The following is a 24,193-nucleotide window of genomic DNA, read 5'->3' as shown; positions in this document are numbered from 1 at the left end:
TGAATTCACAGGTGGAAAAGTGGTGAAGTGGTCCTTTAAGCAGTGGTTTACTTTCAGATGTCCTTTCCCAAAATGTCTGCTAGGAAATGTATAAGGTGGACAAAAATAAGTGTGGTATTAAAGTGATAGTGATGCATTAATATTACAACAGCGTTCTCAATTATCGGGAACAACGAAAATAGTGGTAAAGCTTTCACATCTTTATTGATAACAAAAAATACATGCATTGTGACACCATTATCAAAAGGATAAAGGCATAAAAGCCATGGCTGATTATTTCCATCGTGGTCCATTTTGGCTTTGACGATTGACAGCATGCAGCCACTTAATTCCTGAGAAGTAGAAAAAAATATGTTCCAACCATTGTTACTGCTGTGCAATCTGGTTTTATTTGGCACAAAGCCGTCTTTCATAAGACCTGCTGATCAAGCTGTGTTGGCTTGGAGAAGACCATTATTGAGTATTGGGTGGGATGATAATGGCGCTTCGCTCCAAACAAAATGTGTACGGTATACAGGAATAGTTTTTATCATGCAGAACCATTCGTGCAAACATTCTAAGATGTTATTATATCCTTTGTGTTTCAGAACGCGCAGAGAAAAACATCTACTCGCTTTTTTTGAAAATGGCAGCAGACAAACACTATGAATGAATGAATAAATTAGCAAAATCAATGTTTAGATCAACATTTAGTCGCTGTTGGGTGGAAACTTGGAACTTAAAATAGTCAAAATAGCAGAGCTTGGGCCGTTGTAAGCTTGTATATCTGCAATTTTCACTACTTTATGTGCAACACTCTTGCATGGTGAAGTAGGGCATTCATTTATAAAAAAACATAAAACATTGAAATATGGAGAGGTTTTTGCAACATTTGTGTATGGAGTGAAGTTCAGACTTTTGATGTTGTCACGAAACATTGTGACAAGGAAGTCGCTGTGAAGCAGATTACTGCTGAACTTTGTTGGCTTATCTCTAAGATTAAGCTTACTGTACGTCCCTGCATTCGATATTTTCAGAGTGTGTCTTCGAGGAGATATGATTATGTAAGCTGAAGGTGTGTTTTATTCATAGATCATCAACCTTGCCCATGCTGCAAAATCCTGAGTCAGATTAAGTGTTACCCCCATGAGTTAAATTATAACATTCTGCTCTTTGCTGTGTATAAATTATTATAACCCTAAAAATGTTAACAAACTTGCAAAAATGCTTGTTTCCATCCCAGGCCCGACACTATACACAACTGTAGATGAATTTGCTTTGGTGTAAAACTCATACATTATTCACACTCTAATGCTGTACTGTATTTGATCTTGTTCTTAGTGTCTTGACAGTGAGTCATGTTGTGATGGTATTTCCAATCAAAAGGACATGATGAAAAACTGCTGACTGAAAAGGTGATACAAAGTACATGGCATTAAACAGATCCCCCCCCAAATATTGTAATGCAGAGACAAAACTGCTATGTACAAAGTTATGAATGGTTTAGAGCAGAGACGTGCACACATAGATATCAAAGGGGGCTTCAGACCCTGACCTTTTACCCGTCTGTAAAACAACTGCCCTTTCCAGACCACGAATGCAGCATTTACTATGGTGAAAGAGATGCAAATGCCCTCCTCTCCTTTCCATGCCATACCGGTAGGCAGCATTCAGGAGAATTGATTTTTTTCCGAAGTCTCCTGAACTTGAACGCAGCATTTTGCATTGAACTAATTTGTTTCGAAATTCATATCTCCAGTAGATAAAGAGTGCAAGCCTGAAAATAGCAGTGCTGTGCTGTGCCAGGTGAGACCGGCTGCATCGAACATAGATAATTGGTTTGGAGTTATATTTCTCTCACATCTATAGACCGATTCACAGAGGGGTGCCCTGGGCGCGGCCATTACTGAGGTGTAATCCATGGAGCAGGTGCTCCGTAGGCCAGGTGTAGCTAATCAGTGCTGTTGCGCTTAATGGTACACCTCAGTAATGGCCGCACCCAGGAAAACCTCTGTGAATCGGTCTATACACTCGGGTTCCAGACAGTGGTGGTATCGGAGAAGGACATTTTCTTGTGGGGTTCTATGAATGCGGTTGAGTCGTGCCAAAGAGTCACCTTACAGGCTTACACCTGTCTCAATGACTGCTGCAAGGGATGAGCAGAACATAAAGGGTGATGTGCACTGAAAATACCAGATTAATATGCTCACAGCGTGTGGCAGCGCGACACAATGTGCTTGTAGATTGTTTGGGGTTTTTTCGGAGGGGGGCAGCATGACGTGCATCCTAGTGTGAATCGTCCTATCATGCGGTATCTTACACCTATACAGTATAACTAGAATGCCCACCTAGACGAGTGTGCACCTGGACAAGTGAAGTTTTTGATAAGAAGTGTATAGTAAGAGAAAATGGAGTTCATACACTGGATCCAGTTCCAACAGTATAGACCTGTGTAATTGTGTATATATATATATAAAAAATATATATGACCACCAAAGGTAACGTTTTGAGGCTGGTATAGCTCTTCCCCAGCTATATTTGTCTCAGTTTACCCTTGATCCAATCATTGTCTCCACCAGGCCGAAGGCATGTGGGGAGAGTATGTTTTGCACTCCGTCCGTCCGCGTGTCCGTCCGTCCGTCCGTCCGTCCGTCCGTCCGTGTGTCCGTCCGTGTGTCCGTGAACAGCTAATCTCGGCCACCGTTAACCCGGTCGATGCCATATTTTGCACACACACTCCCTGGATGCCAACGATGAACCTCTGCCCCAAACTTTCCAGAACGGCCTGTTATAGCGCCACCAGGAGGCCGCTTTGTGCAAAACAAGTTTTTGCACAGTACACCTACAGATTTTGTCCAAACATCACGCAAATTGGTACACAGTCTCTCTAGAGCCATTCAACGAAACGGGTCTTTCAGATTTATCAGACTCCATCCTGATTGGTTAAGATTGGCTTCCAAAGTTCACAGGAGTGCTCCGTTTCAAACAAAATGCTGCAAATCATGAACACATCGCGTGATTTCCGTGAAATTGTGCACCCACATTCCCACTAGGCCGAGGACGAAATGCCACATGAACAATTTCAACTCAGCCTCAAGGTGGCGCTATAACTGGCCGAAAAGTATTTTTTACCTCTAACTGCACGGATCTGTGGATAACCTGGTGGAGACCTGTGCCCGGAAGGGCACTTTTTCTAGTTTGTACTCTCTTTCCTCTTAATACTTGCTTCTTCCCAGATCTCCTTTTTATACTTTCATGCACATTGCAATGCCATTGCTCACTCAGTCATGTGTTTTTTGTGAAAAAGGAATCCTATGTGTGTACTGTATACACAATGGCAAATAAAGGTAAATCTGAATCTGAACTGCATGAAAACATAATTGTATGACTTACTGTAAGCACTTATCAAGTTATACAGTATGGGGATTATCACTGTAGTTATCTAATGTGCTACTGCACTCTAGCCCCCTATATTCAACTGTGAATTTGGTATGCTGCCATCATGGCACTCAGGTGCCTCATATACTGCCAATATTCCTACATTACAGAGACCAGCTGATGGGGAGTGGTCCATTAGGCCTCTAATAATGTATCAGATGTCGCTTATACAATATTATATTATATACATAACAGCCTATAGAATATCTTGCTCCCTCCGTGAAGAAAGTGATGGTAAATGAACATTGATGAGTCAGAGTGAAGCTTCCAAAAGCCTTTAAAGGAGCATTAGTGATTTGGAAAAAACCCCGGTCCGCCCCGGTAACAAGATGTGCACATGCACGCACTACAGTGGGGGGGCACACACACCAAGGCCTGTGAAATCACTATACCTTTAATGTATCAAGATAATATCTCGGCAGACTTCTAGACCTATAAGTTCATTCTGCATTGCAAAAGAAAAGTATAATTCATTCATTTTATTTGAGTTTCTAACTTACAAACTTACTGTATAATTGTGGCTGTTGTGTATTTCAGCACTTGAAAAGTGGGGGGCCAGGGGACACACAGGGCTCCTTGATAGGATTCCACTGGCCACTGGTATACATATTAATTTGGGGGTCCTTGTCATTAAAAAGTGGGCATCTTGCCAGCAAGGTGGTATAACTAGCTGCAATCAACATTGCAGCTGTATGAAAAGCTTGAATTTGTGTTTGTTTCATAAAAATCCACATGTTATGATCTTCTGTTTGGATGTATGGGCTGTCAATAGGAAATTGCAGCTAGTTTGTTATACCACCTGGCTGGCAAGATGGCCGCAGTGTGCATATGGTCATCTACTCTAACTCTATATAGTCACACTGAGAACCTGGGACCCCACCCATACACGTGGGACCCATAATAACACTGTCTGGACCTCGACAGTATAATTAACAGTGTGGAGCAGTAAAGGACCATGGACAGCGCCTGGAGTTTCACCGCAGCAGCCAGCTGGCCGGTGCGCTGCATGCACTGTTCAGCTATCCGTGTTGTCCTGTCCAGCTCATTGTGCCAGACTGCCAGTCATAGCCTAATTATGCTATATGCCAATTAATGTGAAGAATTGTTGCACAGGACAACGTGAGTCAGACTAATGTCGATAACCGAAAACTATTAAATTATGCTAATTTAACCCAGAGTAAATTGTAAAACAAACAATATGAACTTCACTTCATAGCCCAAATGTGTGATTTTCTAGGATTGGAGTTAATTTCGGTATAGCAGCACCACCACATGCGACTTCTCAAGGTGAGACGCTCTGGGTTTAGCTCCAAATTAATTAGCCTACCCCTAGCTGGAGAGTCGACATTTTAACAAAATCAGATACGTTTATTTCTTTACTTACCTCAGTACTGTCCGACTCCGCCATCTTTCTCCGGAGCAGCATGCAGCGGGACGAGTGTTTAATTCCCATAAGAGCAAAAAATAAAAAGGAGGAAAAAAAAGATCTGCTGGTCCGCTCAAGAAGAGGGGTAAAGGGTTGAGGAGAATGGACGTAGCAGGCGCCTAAATGTGTCCTATACTTTATTTAGAGCTTTATAACATTCCAGAGACGCAGCAGCAGTGTTCTTTTGTAAGTGTGAGAATATCAAAACGACTGACTACATGAAGTCCCCAAATGTTAGCGACATCTGTTATTGTAGGAGAGTATGTTTTGGCATTCTTGGAGAAAAAGTTATCCTCTGTAGCGATCTTCTTCCACTGATGTGCTTTTTCCTGGAGAGGATAAGCGCAAAGTCCATCAGAAAGGCATGGATGTCACCGGTTCCACATACAGCATGTGGCGAGAGCCCCTTATAACTCCTGACTGGACAGAGACAGGCTCTCATTATCACCCTTCTTTTTTTCTTTTTTTTGCAGGAACAGCCAGGTTGGTAGTGGTACAATGGAACGCTACCAGGTTGGTTGATTGATCTCCTCCCAGGTCGCAGCTATATGTGTCTAAAAATAGAATCCTGCACGTTTTACCTCGGCAGCTCGGCTCCCTATATGTTCACATCAGACATGATCAAAACAGCAAAGGATTGTATGCGTGCACACACACACACACACACACACACACACACACACACACACACACACACACACACACACACACACACACACACACACACACACACACACACACACACACACACACACACACAGCAGTTTATCCAGCCAATGCTATTTAAGTAATTCATTCTGTACCCTATATTTTATTGCACAAGTGCATGATGCTAACATGCTTTCCCGGTGTCTCTGCATGATGTTTGGCTGAAGCTTATGTGTGTGTCTATTTTCAGCAGGTGTACATTATTCATCACATCATCAAAGTGCAGAAAGCAGGCAAGTGGTCCTCGCTGGTCAAGACCACACTCTGCAGCCTACTGTGCTGTGCCTCACAAACGCACGTATACGCACGCACATCCACTTGTACCAAATTTATGAGTTTGACATTTGTGCCCCCCCCTCTCCACACACACACACACACACACACACACTAGCGTGAGGCAGGCAGCTAGCTTGATGTACACCCCCTCGACATGATGTATAAGTATTAAGTACACTACACTATGTTGCAGGGATTTATAATCCAACCCTTGATGCTGAGTGCCAAGCAAGGAGGCACAGGGTCCCTGTAAGCGCCTTTTGAGCCTCCTAATTGTGTCCAATGATGTCCTCTGAGGGGTGTGGTCAATCAGGTCTCAATCAACCAGCAGGTGTTGCTGACAAGAGGCAAACAGTTTTCAGACTCTGTTTAGGAGGCTGTTTGTATCATTTACGTTTATTGCATTTATTTATATGTATGCTGTAGTGACTATAGGCCTGCAGAGACAGATAACACTGCCAGGAGGAGGCGTCGGTGGAGCATGCCCTTGAACTGCAGGGACGTGCAGAGAGTGTTAGAGGGGCAGGGGCTCAAATCCCGTAAGAGGGCACTTTTGGACAAAGATATAGCGAGAATAGCTGATCTACAAGCTCTCATCGCACGCGCTGCGACGCGTTGAGAGCTTGTAGATCAGCTATTTTCGGAGCGCAACCCAGAACTCTTTAGCTAGTGGAGATGCGGTGTACAACATGGATTTTTGACAAATTTGTTCAGCGCATAATGCTGTGTTCCAAGTCCAGGAGAAGAAATTCTCCTGAATGCTGCCTTCCGGTATGTATGGCATGGAAAGGAGTGGCATTTTGCATTTCTTTCACCGTAGTAAATGCTGCATTCATGGTCTGGAGAGGGCAGTTGTTTTACAGATGGGTAAAAGGGCAGGGGCTGAAGCCCCCTTTGATGTCTGTGTGCACGTCGCTGATGAACTGTAGTCGATAGCCCATACCAAAGAGAAAGAGAGAGTATGGTGGAAGAGCTGAGGGAGGTGGGAGTTGAAGAAGAGATCACTTTTAAAAGGATAATTAGTGCAGCAGAGGATAATGCGGGGAGCTCGAGGCACAGTGTTTAGATTTATAAAAGAAACTGGTTAACATATTAACAGAAGGGGGCGGTAATGCAACTATTTGGATGCCAACCGCCATAAAACCCCACAAAGAAGAAGAAGGTGAATCAGGAAGTTGTACAAGGGTGAAGGAGAACTCATTTTTACCTGACCTCCATATACTGCTGTGGCTAGAGAACTCTTAGTCTGACAGCCAACAGGCTTCTTGTTTAAAGTGGTCTTTTTTTATTGGCCTAAAATATTGTCTATACATTCATGAATCCACTTGCTGTGACCGGCTGTCCAGAAGCAGCGAGTGCATTCTCCGGAAACGGCAATGAGATGCGACGCTGCCGGGGGGAGGGCCGGCATCTGCCGGGGGATTATGTCACTCGACTGCCGCTCACTTCTGCAGCAATGCGTTGGTCCTACATGCGTATTGGATATACAAACATTCATGAATCCACTTGCTGAAAGACTTGCGATAGGTGCTGGGTAATTAATCACACCACTTGCCAATTGTCTGACCCAAACTATTAAGTGGTGTTGAGTGGAAATCACTCAACGGTCCTGCATACCACCGGTCTTGAAATTGCACATAATACAGGAGGCAGCAGGACGTTGAGAGTTGTAAAACAGCATACAGTACATTCTGTGTTCTATGTGTTCCCTTGTGTATTTAAAAGAAAAAATGTTTTGTCATTGTTGTGCCGCAGGAGTTCTATGTCACTGCAAGCAAAGTAGGTTTATGTTGAATGTTCTTTTTACAAATGTTTTAATTCCACAATGTGCAAACAGATTGTGATATTGGAGCTGGCAACTATAATGTGCTCTGTCTGTTTCCAGTTTAAAGGGACCAGTCCAGCCACTGTTTATTGCTGTTTATAAATGAGTTGAGGTGTAGTTGGTAGGCATAGATTTTCAGGTTTTATTGATGCCAGTGATTTGTTTTAATGAGTTTGCTCTCCTCTCTTTGTGTTACAGTGGGACTCTGTACAAGGCCAGGTCTGCCCTGATACACATGGCCTCCTTTCTGTCCTAGGACTGAACTTTTTGGTGAGTATGTTAATCCCGGACACTGCACGGCTGTTTATTGAATATCTATGATTTTATAATTGCATGTTGTTTGGTGCCAGGCCTGTGTTTCCCTGTCTTTCTCCATTAGTCGTTTGGTAGAGAGTATCTTGTATCTTGTCATTTCATCAAAGTAATCTTTGAAAGAAAAGAAAGTAAGGTCCGCACACTGGACTGAGCTCCAAAAGCTTAAGGTTTTATTTTCTCACCACAGAGGACATTTTGAGCCTCACGGCTCTTCATCAAACGGCCTGATGAAGAGTCTCGAAACGAAAATGTCTCCTGTGGTGAGAAAATAAAACCGTAAGCTTTTGGAGCTCAGTCCAGAGACCTTACTTTCTTTTGTGTTAGTTTCCTCAGCCCAGCACCTGGCGTTTAGTTAGTGGATGTGTGTGCTCTTTTGTTTCTATCAAAGTAATCTTTGCCTTACTGTCCTCATGCCTCTACAGTAGTTAGTCACATTTCAACATTTTAAAGGTTTATAGTCAGGCATATTGGTTGTACTGTTGTTACATACAGATACTTCAAAAAGTACTTAATTATTCGAGTGAATGTAGTTTGTTGTGTCCACCTCTGCTCACCATGCAGGAAGGAGAGTCGTGGTCTCGCTGCCTTCATGCCCAAATGGTCCTTAATCACTCACTGAACAGGCTGTTCACTCTGTTCACTGGAGACATGTTGATGTGAGCATCATCCTGCTTCCACCATCTGACGCTGCTGATGTTGGAGCTTATTATCTTGACACCACCAGGTCAGTTGTCTGTCTGTCTGTCTGTCCTCTTTTTTCCCAACACAAAAAACAAAAGCATCAAGAGTAGCAGACACACAATCTCGTCGATATGCTACTTCTGCTACTGTTACTGCTACTGAATTTGAATCCTGAAAAGTAACTGTTTTGAGGCTTCCACTCGACAGAGTGGGTGTAATACTGGAGAAATAATCCAGCTGAGAATTGTGTCTGAACTTGATGGCACAGTGTCAGTGATAGCGCCGCAGAGCACACTTCTTTCCTATCGTTTCTGATCAAATCTGCTACCAGTTCTTTTTGATGTTTACTGTAGAGAGGACACTTTGCAGGCGCTGCCCACAGTGTTAAGTGTGTATAGATCTAGTTCACAGTACAAGATGACAAGATGACGACGAGCACTATTGATACTGTACATCCGTGGGGGCGGGGGGGGGGGGGGGGGGGGGACACAAGGTCAGAGGAGCTCCCTATGGTGTTGTGCCCATGGGCGTCGATGGAAGTGTAAAAAAATGTCCAGACAGAAAGTGGTGCGAAGGATTCAGTAGAACTAAATTCTAAAACTAACTAAATTAAACATGCTGGTGTTGGCAGTGATCTGCAGCTCACCGTAGGATCTTCCTTGCTTTGCACAACGGATTGAATATATAATATTCCTCTGAACTCCACAGAGAATTGAAAATATATTTTTTCAAACTTCTATTGTAGTTTTTCTGCTGCACAGTGCTGGCTTGACTCGACTCGACCGCTCATCTTTTTTGGTTTTTCACTGGGCAAAAGTCATACTGTACCTGGTACTTTTCTTTGGTTGAAGGCGATACCAAAATAAATAAATAAATCACACCCGTGTGAACTGAGTGGTGCAGCTCCCACCCCTCTCTCTCTCTCTCTCTCTCTCTCTCTCTCTCTCATATATTAGCAGGCAACATTGCAGCACTATCACTCTATCACGTTTCTGGCGTCCCCTACTGGTACCCTATAGTCATATACTGGTGCTCATGACCACATGGGTACATACATACAGTACCACATGGGTACATAGGTGTACACGGACATTGCTGGTTGTAGGAGTGGTTGCACCACTGAAAAACTCAGCCTGACTGTATAGGTTACCTCAATAACTCTTACTCTAGTCTCACAGTAAAACAATACATCCAACAGACATAATGAATGAATGAATGAATGAATCAACCTCTGTTCCTCCTCTCTCCCTCTCTCCTTTCCCCCTTCCCTCCTTTTTTTATTTTTCCTTTCCTCTCCACTCTCTAGCGTTTTCCGCAGCGCCCCTAGTGAGAAGTGAGTGTCATTCACTCCGGTTCAGTTCTTTGTGGTTCTTATTCCATGAGCCAGAGCTCCAAAATTTCACTCTGAGAACTATAAAGATAAGACAACTATAACTATATCGTTCACCATTTTATTTTACATAGTCGGTGTGAATTCAACTCTGCCATCCACTTGACGTTGATTTTTAAATCTATATTCTCATAGTTATATAGGCCTACATACTGCACATAGTTTTAGTGCTCAGTGTGACACTAGCATCATTGTATCATTGCGTCACACAGCGTCATTCGGGAGGCCTTGCTGGTTTGAATCATATTGTGGTGGCATGCTGGGAATAAATCATCGACTTTGATGGAAAACCTGAGATTGTGGATTTGAAGAATCTATTGTGACATGTCAGCAGTGTCAAGCCATTAAATGAATCCTAATTTATGTATTACAAGAGTTTTTCTTGCCAAAAAGAACTGGCAAGCTCCACAAGAGACACCTTCTCACACCATCGATGATAAATTAAGCTGTTCCTAATGGAATGCTGTGTGAAAGAAGAAGCTGACAGTTTGAAGTCACATGCTGATGCTGCTATCAAGAGAACATATAAATATGTATAAGTATGTATTTGGTTAAAATGGGTAGGGTTTAAATAAAGGCAAGAGTTTGCTCTGGTGCACTGGCCTAAAAGTGGGTCCTTAAAAACTGCTAAAACTTCTGAAATGTATGTATGTAGGTATGTATGTGTGTATGTATTTTAAAATGCCTTCATATATTTAAAATTAGGTTACCAGTGAAGGGCGAACTGCCTATTCACTGGGGACTATGCAAGGCAGAGGCGTTCACCCCCCTGAGTCCAAGTTTAAGCTAGACCGCATACCTAAACCATACTCTAAAACCAAATGATAAAATGGATGTAAAAATGGACATTAATAAAACAACCTAAAACCATACAGGAGTAAAAGTTCACAGCAAGGCCTGGATACCATTTATTTATTGTACAGAAAAATGAACAGAAAGGGGATAAAAATCTACTTCTTTCATTAAGACCAGTGGGTGTTACAGTTTGTAATTTGTAAACCATATTTAATTCTGGTTAAATATGTATAAGTATGTATGTATGTATGTATGTATGTATGTATGTATGTATGTATGTATGTATGTATGTATGTATGTATGTATGTATGTATGTATGTATGTATGTATGTATGTATGTATGCATGTACGTATGTACATGTATGTACAGAACAATACATCCATGTACATTCATGCAGACATAATCAAGAACAAAACGAACAACAAAGCTCTCCTAAAACTAGCCGCTCCCTCCCCACCTAATCACCCGCAACATAGTATCAATAAATCAATATATTCATAATGATATAAAGATGTAAAGATGATGAACATACACCGGAAGCCAAAGATAGGCCAAAAACCACAACAGATATGCAAATGCGATATCTTGCATCCTTGAATGAATACACAGAGTACAAGCACCTTGAAGTACCTAATTAACCTCTGAGCTCCTTTCAAAACAACCACATTTCCATTGTGATTTCTTGGATATGCCTCACTGCACCCCAGGCTCAGAGGATTGATTAATTGATTGATATTGATTGATTGATTGATTTATTAACCGTTTGCAGAATTACAGTACATTTCAAATACAACTCAATACAACTGTTAACTGTGAGTGGACGACACCATAAAGCATTACACTTGTTTACAATAGGGCCCACCATTTTCAATTCATCAAAACAATTAGAGACGTACGAATATACACAACTATATAGTCAAAACAGGAAATCATCTTAGAGGAGGTAAAAAGGGAAAAGAAACATATACAGTGAGGGGAAAAAGGGGTGGGTGGGGGATTCAGATTTTACGGAGGCCAGTTTCTAATTTCAGCCGTCCGTAGGTGCCCTTTGAGGGCGGTTTTGAAAGAGTCAAGGGATTCGCATGTCTTAATGACTGTTGGTAGGGCGTTCCACATTTTGGTGGCATAGGAGCGAAATTAATTTAGTCTTGTTTGTGCCGAATCTGGGTTGCACATGGTTAGTTTAACTCCCCCTGGTGTTGTGGGTGTGGAATTCGTTGACATTAAGGAAGTATTGCAGGTACATGGGTATCTTGGTGGTGTATCAAATCTTGTGGACCAGACCCATTGCAAGATGCTGTACTCTGTCGTCAACCGTAAGCCTGTCAAAGTGGGCAGGGGTGAGGTGGGTTCGGGGAGTGAGGCCAAGTAGTATCCTGACCAGTTTGTTTTGGGAAGTCTGGAGCCTAGTTTTAAGGGCCTTAGAGGTGCTGTGGTACCAGGAGGTGCATGCATAGTCGAAGAAACCTTGTACGAGGTACAAATAGCAGCTTAGATTAATGCAAATTATGAACACACCTGTTTTGTAAGGACCTGTTTTTGTGTGACCAAACGTCCTGGGAAATTCAGGAAAAGTTGTTCATGAGTGATTCATTTGTGAATCGGCCAGGACCAGTTCTATATAAGTGCCCAGTTCAGCAGACAAATTATTTATATTTGATTGTGTACTGCTGTTGCACCCAAAAAGAGAAGATCTACAGGGTCACAACATGTCGCAAAGTGACGCATTGTGAGATCTGCACCAAGAAGGCACCCCAACAAGCATAAATCAGGCTTAATGGAGACAGAAGTATTTCTGGAGCAGTTCTCTATAATGTGCTTGCTTGTAAAAGCTGAACTGTCTGTGCTGAGCCGTTACACCACCAGGCTCGTGCCACATGAGCTACTGCGTGGCAAAGACACTGCACACTTCCACAGAGGAGACTGGTCCTGCAGTCTGGTCTCAATGCCGTAGACCCCCATGGGTCAACAGGATGGATGTTGCCCTCTACAGTGTCCTGCAGACTACGCCACAGACCAGTGAATCCATCCCCACCTCCTCCATTGGATCTGGTCTGAATCTGGCCAGAATTTATTGGGGATAATTATTATATATAATATATATTATTATACCCCCTGGTGATGCAGCATCTCATTTTTGAGGGGCCTTACCTTATACACACATACAGTACAATGCAAATACACAATACACACACACACACACACACACACATACAGTTGACTTGCTCACCCTTTCCCAAACACACCCCCCCAGGACTCAAACCATCTTCAATAACAAAATAATCACACTCGTGTGAAGTGAGGGGCGCTCTCATCATCATACATCACATTCCGTGAGCCAATCAGCTGAGCACATTCCGTGCTCATACACGCGCTGCATGCTCATACACACAAACACACAAAGCTGTGCATATAGGAGGGGATAGCTCCCCTCAAAAAGGAAAATGCAATACAATGACCTGAATCAGTCAGAAATCAATCCTCAGCTATTTTTGAATAGCAAATGTAAAAAAAAAAATCTAAAATGACACAGATTCTTTCCCGGTTTTAAAGGGTTAGTTCAAGGTTATTTATTAATTGCCTGGGTCCCATGGTGGGAGTTCTGGTCTGGTTTTGGTTAATATTAAGTAGTTCCAGTCATTTGGTGGGGGTCTGGGGGCTACGTATTAAAAATACATTAATCCACAAAACTAGCGTAATTTATATTGTTGACCTATTTCTACCATAGCGCAACTTTTGTTCAACTTTGACCCCTCTGTCACATGATACAATTTTTTTGTGTTCAGTTCGCCAGCAGCAGCACAAAGTTGTGCTATATGGTAGAAATAGGTCAACAATACAAATGACGCGAGTTTTGGGTTCATTTATTTTTAAAGAGTGGCCCCCAGTGCCGACCCTGACTCCGCCAGATGGGGATGGGGGTATTGATTCACAAGTTCACAACGCTAGCCTCCATCTGGAATCGCTGACGCAGTAGCGATGGTCCACAACACGCCGACCACGGCTCGGACCAATCAGCTGCAGCTACGGGCGGGATCTGCCAATCACCTGCCAAGTAGCTTGAAAGTAGCGATTGGGCTACAGTGAGCCCAGATGGAAGTAGTTTGTGAAGCGAGTGTGTGAAGCAAACTTCTTCAATCTGGCCTATACAACAGCCAACCAATATATTAATGGCAAGTAATTTCCTCCAGCTTTAAGTCGAAAATCTGAACTAACCCTTTAATGGGTTAATGGTTATTTTAAAAACAATAATTTTTCTGACCTTTATATTATTACATAAAAAAAAAACGAAAGCTCACATTAAAATGGATTAAAACTAAACTGCAAACCCACTTTAAAAACTAATCTAAACTGAAATTGAAAACACAAGTCAAAAACAAAATAATAATAAAATAAATAATAAATTCGCCTCACAGCTAGAAGGTCCTGGGTTCGATTCCCGCTCGGGGCGCTGTGGGTGCTGGCGGCGTGTTTCCTCCTCCGCGTCATCAGTGCCCATACCCAAAGGCGGGGTTGGCGAAAGGGCCTTTCTGTGTGGAGTTTGCATGTTCTCCCCGTGTCCCCTAGGGTAGATACCCTCACAAAAACATGCAGTAATCCTGGTCTCTAAACTGCCTCCCCCTGGCCAGCCGGGGCGCCTGATGGAGGGGAAAGGAACTGGTTGGAATAACGTGTTCCTTCCATGCGCTACGTCCAACCAGGGAAACTCCCCCCTGTCAGGTGTAAAGGAGCAACTTGGACACTCAAGCATGAAGGAAGCATGAGTTAAGTCCGTTGCTCTCCCCAGGTTGGCGGAGGGTGTGTAGAGCCCAGGATCACATTAGATGATTGACACAGGGGTAAAAAATGGGTTACAAAATTGTGGGATAAAAAATATATATAAAAAAAAAAAAAAAAAAAAAAAACTAATGAATAACTATAATTAACTTGCTTTGCACATGGCACATTAAATGCACAATGTATACAACGTGCAGGGAAACATTTCAAATGGAAGCTTGAGTCGTTGGGAGACGAGTCAGATGACCCATGAGGACATTAATGTGATATTAATCGGCATCGCAATCGTGGCAGCGTCGTCTATACCAAGTCTCTCCGCATGCATCATTCCTAATTGGGAAATGTGGTCCTTATTATGGGTTCCCAAACATATTACTGGCAGAGGGACAGGGCTTCCAATCACTAACTTGTGATGGGCCTGGAATAGGATGCAAGCACACTAAATGAGTGTTCATTTTATCCATTTTTAGCATTCAGCGTTTACACAAAATGTGTTTTATGTCATTATGTCTGAATGTCCTTATAATGTGTTTCTTTTGCATTATCTTAACCGTCTGTGTATTATGTTTTATATAAAGCATTCGTATTGCCCAGTTGTTGAAATGTTCTATACAAATAAACTTGACTTGCCTTACAAACTCGTAAGAATGTACAACATTGGTACACTCGTTTGTACACCCTCAGGGTTAAACAGGAATTTAGGCGATTTTGAACGTGTGTGTGTGTGTGTGTGTGTGTGTGTGTGTGTGTGTGTGTGTGTGTGTGTGTGTGTGTGTGTGTGTGTGTGTGTGTGCGTGTGCGTGTGCGTGTGTGTGAGAAGCCATTTGGTAAACAAAGAGGGAGAAAACGTTTTTCCTTTGATTCTGTCTTTGTTAGTCCAATTCCTCCCATGTGCTTCTGTGTTTATTCATACTAACAACAACACTACATGTTTAGGGCAGTGGTGCTGACTGAGAGATTAGTCCAGAGACAGCCTCGGGGACCGCAGGAGGTTTGTTAACCAGCCAATCAAATCATCACATTCTGTGGTAAAGTTTAGGCAATTGCCCCTTATCCAGAGCGATTTACATTAAGCAAGAACAAAAAACATGGCAATATGTGTGTGTGCGCGTGTGCGTGCGTTTGTTTGTCAGTCTTTGGGGACTGAGCAGTGTGACCAGTACCCAGGTGGTTCATTGACCTGCTCATCATCACTACAGCATGTTGTTCCCCACCATCAGGCCCCACAGCTGATAGCGTCCTCCGTCTAGTCGTACAACAATCAACCATTCCCTGACGCTTGCCCGGGGGGGGGGGGGGAGAGGGGGGGGGGGGGGGGAGAAGGCGAGAGCCCTTGTGAACGCTATATAATACAGCAAACAAGTTGACATGAATGACAACCAATACTAATTGATTGACTTCCGTTGAAAGTGTGTGCGTGTGTACGGATTAGCACAGTAATAACAACACCATCATGATTGAGATTTTAGAACAGTGGCTGGCTGGCTGGCTGCACACAGTGCGTGAAGTTAAGTACAACTTTACATAATTATTCTAAAATAAAGACTTCATCTCATATAGTTTCTTTGTGAAAACGAATTCTCAAAGTTCTCATTAGTTTCTAAGCCATTATAAACTAAATTGAGTGTTTGGAATGCAGGGACAGTGTGCCCATGTATTTTTTGTCCACACTTTCATACTTCATAATGATTATGATTAAATTAAAGGTATATTCAGTGATTTCACTTAATTCAAATATCACTTATTTTTTTGTTTTGTTGTGATAATCCTCTATACTATAGAGTGTGTTGACCATATAAGGAGTTCCTTCCTGTCCCCAGTTAACCCCTGGGGGTCAAAAAACCTTAGGTTTCGTTTTTGACTCTCTATCCTGATTGGACGAAAGGCTGGGTCCCACAGCCAAAAACGAAACCTAAGGTTTTTTGAGTGAAATCACTGAATATACCTTTAAGCCCTATTTTGTAGTTTGTCGTATGGAAATTGTGAAAATGAAAAATCTACAAGCATGTTGCGATGTTGACACGTTGTGATATTGCACAATATTTGAAACATTTAGGAAAATCTTGAAACTCTCCCAACATAGGGAGATCAGGTCAAAGTGGTTATTTGGTTAATGATATTATTTGATCAAATTCCATTGTCTTGAAGTGTACAGTATATTCCAGAAACGAGACATTCTGCGCAATGACTACTTTCTATTAAGTACATTTTATACCAATACCTTTGTACTTTTACTCAAGTAAATGTTTAATTAGTAAAAAAAAGTAAAGTGAGTACAGGCCTACTTTCTCCATCACTGGTACATTCATTAATTACAAAAGACTGGAAGTGGAAGTGGAAATTAGTATACAGTAGTTAGCGCTCTTAATCAGCTCAGCTGTAGATCAGCTGCTATCATCATGAGTCACTCCGGGGTCAATGCGTGTGGTTAGCTGCCAGGCTGATCAACTTCATTATTTAATTAAAAACAAGGCAATAATAATAACCACATCACAAAGTCCACCATGCAGGAATTCGCTTGATCAGCGCTGCATGGCCGCATGATACAATCTACATGCTGTCTTTGTTGTCAGGTTTTTTCTGCATTTAAAAAGTGTTTGCTCGGTTGGAACTAACTCATTTTAATAGGCTGAAAAAGTTGCCAACCTCCCCCGATGCCGCCGCAATATGTTTGTTCACACGAGCAATTAAAGGCGTGTTGTGTTGAGAGAAATAGCGTTGCGTTTTCAGTTGATTACGGGCTGCTTTTGTGGGCACGGCGGGGGGGCCTCGTCTGCAGGGGATGGACGCGGACCCCCATGGAGCTGCCTCAAATGATTGATTATGTTCTGACTTTGAAGTGAAGAGGTGACTCTTGGACACTCTGCACATGGAGAGATTGGGCATTCACGCAAGCATGTGCCACAAACACATACACACACACACACACACACACACACACACACACACACACACACATTTGTGTGCATTTATTGTTTGTTTGTTTCAGTGTCTGCTGAAAGACAAGGACACAGGCAGGCACTCTGGTGACAAATGCATTTCAGTCTGTAACAATGATGGAGTCTTGCAGTTTTTAAAACAAACCACAGCATCAGAATAACAGTTCATTCTTATCTTTATTTGATCATTTGCACGCACCCCCCCCCCCCTCCCACCATGCTCCTTCTGTGAATAACAAAGTTCATGTTACGTGGGTTGGAGTCTCATCTTGGGGTATGCTGATTGTATCCGTTTGCTATATTAAAGGGGCAGTTTTTTCTGTTGTTTTTGTTTGGGTTTTTTTTGCCTGTGATGTTAAATTCTCCACCACAACATGACAGCCCTCCAGGCCATAGCAGTGACACGTCGTAAGCGATTGCCATCACTTCAACAAGGCACATTCCCGTTCCTTAAACCTGATCGATTCCTCTGTCCTCCTCGGCTCTCATGACCATCTGAGCAGACATCAGCTAACCTCGCCCAGCAGGCTTTCCACCACCTCGGAGGAAAGCCTGGTCTCTGGTCCCTGTCGGGAGAGGATGATATCGTTACGTCATGTTGTAGTATTGTTTTGTAGTCGAAATGAAATGGTGCCCAGGCTACACCCAGGCTCAGCTGGGTGTAGCTGAGCCTGAGACTGCATTTCACCCGTGGGAAGCCGATTGCCATTCTTGCAGGAGGTTTTTTATGACTATATAGGCACCTCAGACGTCAGGACAGTCTCCTGTGTCCTTCCATAGCTAAATGTAATTTCCTGTTGTGAGTGAAAACGGCTTTGTTTCCAGTCCCACTAAGAGAAAAGACTGAGATGACTGAACTTGATACCATCGTGTAAATTTAAAACTGCAATCCGGAACTTATTTTAATGAAAAGAGGGGGGGGGGGGGGGGGGGAAAGGTAGGCTACGGTAGAGTATGCTAACATATTGGATCTTCGCTGAAATGTGGTCTCTCACCATGTGAACTAAGAGAGAAGTACTGCCGTAGCAGACAACCCGCAGCACTTTGACATGATTTTATTTACCTCTGAGACTGAAAACGTACGCGTTTCGGCCTGTTTGGCCTTCCTCAGCGTTTGTGAAAACCATGTGCCTGTAATCGGGGGTAGGACACAAAGACATTGTTTTACAAAAGAGAAAAGGTGATTCTCTCTCTCTCTCTCTCTCTCTCTCTCTCTCTCTCTCTCTTTCTCTCTCTCTCTGTGGTAGGGGGAGAGAGAGAGAGAGAGAGAGACACACACACACACACACACACACACACACACACACACACACACACACACACACACACACAGAGAGAGAGACAGAGCGCTGCAGCAGCATTGCAGTGAGATACTTGATGCATCACTTGGCCTAAATCCCCAAAACCACAAGGTCAGTGAGTTTGAGGCAGGAGGGCGGGGGATCAATGGCAGGCTGTCATGGGGTGGTGGTGGAAGTTGATGGCGAACTAAATGGGAAATTAAGGCTCTCAACGTTCCTTCATATATACAGTGGTATGTCACTTCCTATATAGGATTATGTTTCACTGTTTTATGTCTGACAAGCTCAATGTATTTTAACCACGGTTACCTTATCGTATAACAGTGTAAGTGTTACACAAAGTAATGAACTGTATATACTGTACTGTAGCTCAGCTATTTGAGCTATTCCTGAAGTTTGAAATATTTTTGCCTACAATCATATTCCAAACATTGGGATGCCAGATTGAAATAGTACAGTGAGAAGGACGATACAACCCAAAACTATACGATTTAAGATGAATACAAATCACTATGTTATGGATCAAATTAAAGCCATGCACAGGGGAACAGTAAATGCTATGTGCTTTGCTTGCACTTTACTTCCCAGCCCCATCCTCTGATAACTGTTCTTCCCTCGATCCTCCCACTGCAGTAAATTCTGACAGTCTTTGGGGAGAAGATCCATATTTAATGACCTACTGTAGCAGCAGATGCATTGAAATGGGCCAGTGTTGAACTGGGCACTAAACGCGCTATAGCTTCATTTTTTGTGCAATACAAATGCAATAGGAAGACGACTAATCTTTTCCCACAGGAGATGTGCTATAGCTGAAGTTTTCAAAGGGGCTTAGTGACTAATGACTATGAATGCAAAACAGCCAAGGACGTCAGACTTGGGGGATTTCTTTCTGGCCGCGATGCTGTCTTAGCAGTAGTTCCCAAACCTTTTCATGTCAAGGACCCCCAAATTGACACTAATTAGCCCGCGGACGCGAGATATGCCATGCAGGGACCCCCATAAGAGAGGACTTTTACGGCTCTAGCAGAAATTCTCAACCCGTTTAATTTCACCAACCCCCAGTTTGACATGCATTTGACTACGGACCGCCCATTTAATGGCATTTCTATCTCTGGGACCCGCAATTTGTATTGTAAAATCAATGTTGTACAAATGGACCCTAACGGGTCCATTTGGTTCCATTTGTACACTCTCAGAGTTACAGTCCCATAAGGGTCCATTTGGTTCCAAACTATCATTTAGTTGGGGACCCCCTGGAACTCCCTCAAGGACACCTGGGGGTTCCCGGACCCCACTTTGGGAACCACTGGTCTATAAGAGGGTCTGTGAGTCTGTTGAATGTGCACAAGAAATGTCGCCTTTATTTTATTTTTATAGAGGGATAGGTATACAGCAGGCTGACAGCCAGGAAATGGGGAGAGAGATGGGGCGGACACGCAGTAAAGGCCGTCGGGATAGGGAGTCGAACCCGCGGCACACTGCCAGACTGGATTACCAGCCAAGGTGCCCAGATGGCTACGCCAGCTGCCCGGGCCACTTCATCCCATTCTGAGCACAAAACACACTAATAAAACACACAGTCGGAATGTAGGCTGTTTCTACCATGAGAGTACAAAAAAAAAGGAAAGAAAAGGAAATTTTTATTTTAAAAACTGGATTAATGCTCTTTAATCAAATCTCGTAATCTTGTAATGGAATAGCTATTCACAAGATATCTCGAGGTTGGCATTGATTGCGTTTAACATACAGTAGTAGTCTCAAACTCGGTGTCAATAAAAATGTCTGATGATCAAAAAAAACTACTCCACACCTGTAACATCACTGTAACTGTCTGCACGGCTTTTCTATTAGTCTCTGTCAAACCCAAACGACACCTCACATCCTGCATGTGAGGCTCTGGGCTATTTGGCTTCAAGGGGGTGTTAGTTTGGTTTCCATGGGGATTGGCTATGATCTCTCATGTGTCAAGGAGATAATATGTCTGCCATACATATGCACTAGCTCATACAGTAGGTCTTCAATAGGGGGCCCTCAGATTTACTACAGGGGGGCCAGTAAATATATAGTACACTTGAACTAGGGTTCGAGTGGTTAAAAAAGTGTAGTTCCATCCCTACTGTGAAGCTCTGGTCCATAGCTCTAATGCATGTGCATTAGAGCTATGCTATACTCTTCTCTTCCTGCGCTTGCATGAAATGCAGACCAGCGTCTCGTCTCGTCTGTAGCGAAGTTACGCTACTCAGCAATACAAAGACGGCTTGTGTTATAAGACAGCCTACTTTCCTTAGTGGACGCACTCTGAAATGCACATTTTGGCCATAAAGGGATCACCTGAAGAAAAATAATGTTAGTTACTCCACTGCGCCCTCTACCGATATTGCTAAGAGAAACCCCCATAGACAAGATTTTTCCTTGCGGTGAAAAACAAATCCCTTTCTGGTAAAAAAAAGTGCATTTTATACATGTGGTGGGGGGCTCAGAGGTGGGGGGCTCACAAAGGAAAGTAAGCTTTCTAGTAACACAAGCCGCCTTTGCATTTGTGAGTAGCTAAAACGTTCTTTATATTTTCGCTACAGACGAGAGGCTGGTCTGAATTCCATGCGAGTGCAGGAAGAGGCTTGGTGTAAAGGAAAAATAGAGTAGACACTAGACAGTACAGAGCCAAAGGTCAAGTTTACAAAGTATTGAGGATTTAAAAGGTTAAATGTCTAGAAATACACATGTGAATCCAACATAATAACACTTGTGAATGTGAGAGTTGGCACATTCATTTACTTTTTTAAACTCTGTTCCACAGATACATATTGTGAAAATAGCAAATCTACAAGCTCACAATTCCTTGGTTGCAAGATTTTTGTCTATTTATTTGACAATTTGGCCAATGTTTGACCAGTTTTTGTAGTGTAGATTGTTCATTACTTTTGAGGCAGTAACTGTCTTTTTTATTTTGAAAAGTCCTTAAATTCTCACTTTATTGTCAAAATCATGTCGTGACCCCCCTGGATGTCCCGACCCACAGGTTGAGAACCACTGGCCTATGTCACTGTCTGACTGCACGTCATTGGTTGCCAAATATGGCACACAAAAAGAACTTCCAAACTTCCAAATTAGTTTCTATATCCTATCTTGTTATTACCTTATGCAAATGGCTTGCATAAGTATGTGAAATATTGTATAAAAGGCTTGGCTTGTTGATACCTAATTTATTCCGCTCACAGCTGTCAGTCTTTATCAATAATGTGAGCCGGCCGGCATAATGGCGCCATTATCACTTTATTCCTTTCATTTAGAGGTGTGTGTGTGTGTGTGTGTGTGTGTGTGTGTGTGTGTGTGTGTGTGTGTGTGTGTGTGTGTGTGTGTGTGTGTGTGTGTGTGTGTGTGTGTGTGTGTGTGTGTGTGTGTGTGTGTGTGTGTGTGTGTGTGTGTGTGTGTGTGTGTGTGTGTGTGTCCAAATCATTGTGTGAACATTTATGTGTGCAGATGGACACTTGCATGCATTCTCAGCATAGCTAGTGGATGATGACCATGCACTTTGATTGTAGAAATTTAGCAGATCATCACTTTGTGATGTAATGCCTTAGCTTGCAGATCGGCTGTTTTCGGTTATTTTCCAGGTCTTAAGTGAACAGAAAATGCATTTTTACATTGGGATAGCAATTCTATACAATCAGAAGAGAGAACTCAAGATACAGGAATGGATAAAACAAGTGATGAGGAAAGAAAACACAATTGGTCCTGGAACACGATAACATGTAAGCTTATAATTGATTTTGAGGTGTTCTTTCTCCTGATTGGATCGTATTCTGACCTGAACGACAGTTTTGCATAATAACTAAGGTTCTATGAATACCGGATGACCGCCAGAGGGTCGGTGTTTTCAACACCTGAAGGATGCTTATTTCCACATGCCAGTGGCCTATGCGCATGCACAGGTGTTGAAAACACCGCCCTCTGGCCTGTCAGTAGGGCGTATATTCTTTCTACGTCCGAGCATAGACATGGTAACGCCCCGCCTGCATGCCTCTGATTGGCCTACCGACACAGCCGAGGTGGAAGATACATACTGGATAGTCTGCTGCGCGAGGTTCCGTGGTGGGAAATAAATAATACAAGTCAAGTACGATATATAATATCTACAAGAGAATGACAGCTTGGCATTCGCGACAGCAACTTTTATTTTTGTAGAAGAGGTAAACTAATATTGATTATGCTGTTGGCCTGTTTATTTGTATACATGTGTAAACTTTAAACATTATTGTACTGTAAAAAAAAGTCTAATTTCCGTTGATCTTTAATAGTATAATAGTACACTAACACTTTAATTTAGAACACAGCCAAATCAAATCATAGTACATAGGCCTAAGTGTAAAATCAATTATTCAATCAAAGCAAACGGCACAAACAATATTATTTTGCCTCTTCTACAAAAATTAGTTAGTTGACCGCCCCCCTGTCAACAAACAGACTAGGCGGGAGATACAACATGCTCGGGTCTGGAGGAAGACGCGACGTCACCTCTCAGTAACAATTACCACGACTGCTGTTGACCCTCTGCACATATGCGTATGGAGATACGCACGTGGGTGCATGCACGCATGCGCGCGCGGGTATATGTGTATGTGTGTATCTATGTAGGCATGTATACGGGTGAGCGTTGTGGGGTCCATGCGAGTACATACCCCATAGGAGAAGACCAACGCGTGTGTCTCTCCACGCGGCTTCCGGTCAAAACACTGCTTCCGGTTTCTATTCAACTTTTCAGGGGTCGTCACGAGACGACTGCTCCTCCTCCTCCGAAGAAGAAGAAGAAGAAGAAGAACAGCGAGCGAGCGTGCGCCGTGCGTGCGCGTCGGACGTGTGCGTGCGTGCGGGCGGGCGGGCGTGCGTGCGTGCGTGCGTGCGTGCATGCGTGCAAGAGTGGGTCCAAGAGTGCGCAGTGCACATGTGCACGGAGGGGTCGTACAAAAAGTCTGTGTGTGTGGGTGTGTGAGTGGGTGTGTGAGTTAGTTAGTTACAAATTACTGCTGCGTGTTGCCATTCTCTTGTACTTGTATTATTTCCCACCACGAAGTAGCCTTGCATCTCGGAGGACAGGCAAGACGGGCAGTGTCGGTAGGCCAATCAGAGGCAGGCGGGGCGTTTCCATGTCTATGCTCGGACGTAGAAAGAATATACGCGTCAGTGTTTTCAACACCTGGATATACATCACGCGCATGCGCACACTGGCACATGGAAATAAGCATCCTTCAGTTGTTGAAAACAAAAACACTGCACCCTCTGGCGGTCAGTAGGTATGGAATAGAACATCTGTTTTCTGCTTACTAAAGAGCTGGAGTGATGGG

At 43.0% G+C, this 24,193-nt stretch overlaps 1 protein-coding gene across 4 annotated transcripts in view; it reads right to left on the bottom strand.

Annotated features, from left to right (window-relative positions):
• Positions 1 to 4,870, bottom strand: part of LOC310857904 (protein arginine N-methyltransferase 8-B) — a gene marked incomplete at both ends in the record, with an annotated part of 32,678 nt that extends 27,808 nt beyond the window's left edge. For all 4 annotated transcript variants that reach the window (XM_083763883.1, XM_083763884.1, XM_083763885.1 and 1 more), the window contains one exon: positions 4,802 to 4,870. In XM_083763883.1, coding sequence (XP_083620009.1) covers positions 4,802 to 4,870 — 69 coding nt within the window. The remainder of the gene's footprint in view (positions 1 to 4,801) is intronic.
• Positions 4,871 to 24,193: the final 19,323 nt, after the last annotated feature.

The sequence above is a fragment of the Protomyctophum parallelum genome (assembly GCF_964188405.1).
Source record: "Protomyctophum parallelum genome assembly, chromosome: 4".
Classification (NCBI taxonomy): Eukaryota; Metazoa; Chordata; class Actinopteri; order Myctophiformes; family Myctophidae; genus Protomyctophum; species Protomyctophum parallelum.
This window is presented reverse-complemented; position numbering and strand designations above follow the sequence as displayed.